Source organism: Acanthamoeba castellanii, assembly GCF_000313135.1.
Source record: "Acanthamoeba castellanii str. Neff unplaced genomic scaffold scf7180000083092, whole genome shotgun sequence".
Lineage (NCBI taxonomy): Eukaryota > Discosea > Longamoebia > Acanthamoebidae > Acanthamoeba > Acanthamoeba castellanii.
The window spans coordinates 19158-20755 of NW_004457482.1; the positions used below are offsets into that span (position 1 = coordinate 19158).

The 1598-nt window shown below is 57.1% G+C and overlaps 1 protein-coding gene across 1 annotated transcript in view; it reads left to right on the forward strand.

Moving 5' to 3' along the window:
• Positions 1-1387, forward strand: part of ACA1_300520 (uncharacterized protein) — a gene marked incomplete at both ends in the record, with an annotated part of 6764 nt that extends 5377 nt beyond the window's left edge. The window contains 6 exons of the mRNA XM_004340429.1: positions 59-196; positions 342-499; positions 586-760; positions 839-959; positions 1041-1129; positions 1223-1387. Coding sequence (XP_004340477.1) covers positions 59-196; positions 342-499; positions 586-760; positions 839-959; positions 1041-1129; positions 1223-1387 — 846 coding nt within the window. The remainder of the gene's footprint in view (positions 1-58; positions 197-341; positions 500-585; positions 761-838; positions 960-1040; positions 1130-1222) is intronic.
• Positions 1388-1598: the final 211 nt, after the last annotated feature.

Consider the following 1598-nt stretch of genomic DNA (forward strand, 5'->3'; position numbering starts at 1 on the left):
GAAGCGGTACTTCTCGCTGAACGGGCTGTTCGTGTTCTACTACGTCAACCACCAGCAGCGCACGAAGCGGAAGGGCATCATCGTGCTCGAGGAGGCCTCCATCCGCCTCGGCTCCGTGCACGGCATGATGGCCAAGTACGCCTTTGAGGTCGTCACCCCCAACCGCATCTGGATCCTCTGCTGCGACTCTGCCGAGGTACACAACCAATCAACGGCACCACACACACACACACACACACACGCACGCACGCACACAAACACACACACACACACACACACGACGCACACGACACACGACACGAGGTGCACGCGTCTCATGGTTGGTCGGTTGGTGAGTGCAGGACATGGACGCGTGGGTGGACGCGATCCAGAAGGTGAAGGAGGTGCAGGCCAACAAGGTGCTGAAGAGTCAGCTGGAGGAGATCAAGAACGGCGTCGCGGCCTTCGCCGGCGTCTACGACACTTACAACATCAAGTACCCCGATCCCCATAGGAAATGGTACTCACCGCACGAGACACACACACGACACACGAACACGCCGCACGCCACGACACACGGCTGAGGAATGTGTGGAATGTATGTAGGATTTTGCAGTGGTGGTTCCCGCAGTGCCTCGAGGTGCTGGCGTTCTCGATCCTGGGCGAGAAGCAGGAGGCCGCCGCGGCGGTCGAGGGCACCGGCAACGGCACCAACAGCGGCCGCGAGAAATTGTCGGCCTCGACCTCGAGCCTCGAGTCGAGCCTCTCGCGCGAGGGCAAGGTACTGTGCGTGTGCCGTGTCGTGTGTGTCGTGCGGCGCGTGCCATCTAATGAATGAAAAATGTGAACAATTGGACAGACTTCGTTATCGTCGTCATCATCGCGGCTGTCGTCTGGTCGTCGGGAGCGGAACTTCATTGACAAGCTCATCAACCAATTCGTCGTCAATTCCGGCATCGCCTTCTACCTTCTCACGGGAGGTACTACACTCACGCACGCACACACACAATCACACACACACACACACACGACACTCATAAATTCTAATTTTTTGATACTAGATTACCTGTTCGATGACGAGATGGTGCGCAGCGTCGACGGGGTGTTCCAACCCAGCCTGACGCTGGCCAACCACTACAAGCACATCCAGGTACACCTTGTACCCGCCACATTCATTGCATTCTAGTTTCCATCTTAGTTAACATTTCTATGTCATGGTGCCACCATGTGTCGTGTCGTGTAGTTTCAACATGAGAACATGCAGCGCCTGCAGCATCTGAAGTCGGCCGTGCACGAATCGCTGCGGTCCAGTGTGGCCAAGGGGCCGTTCGACCAGCAGAGCGTCAACGCCCTCATGCAGTCCTACTCGGCCTTCAAGAGCGCCCAAAGCCCGGAGACGCCCCACAAGGTACCCCCACTCGCTGTACATTCTTTACATTCTTCCAATGCACATGCGACTAACACGCACGACACGACCAACGACACGACACGACACGACACGCACGGCACACGACACGACACGCGACAGAGGCCGATGATGATTTTGAACACGCTTACGCAGTGCCTCGACCTGCAGGGCTGCTCTACACAATCCTCAACGAACTCTCCGACACGGTGCT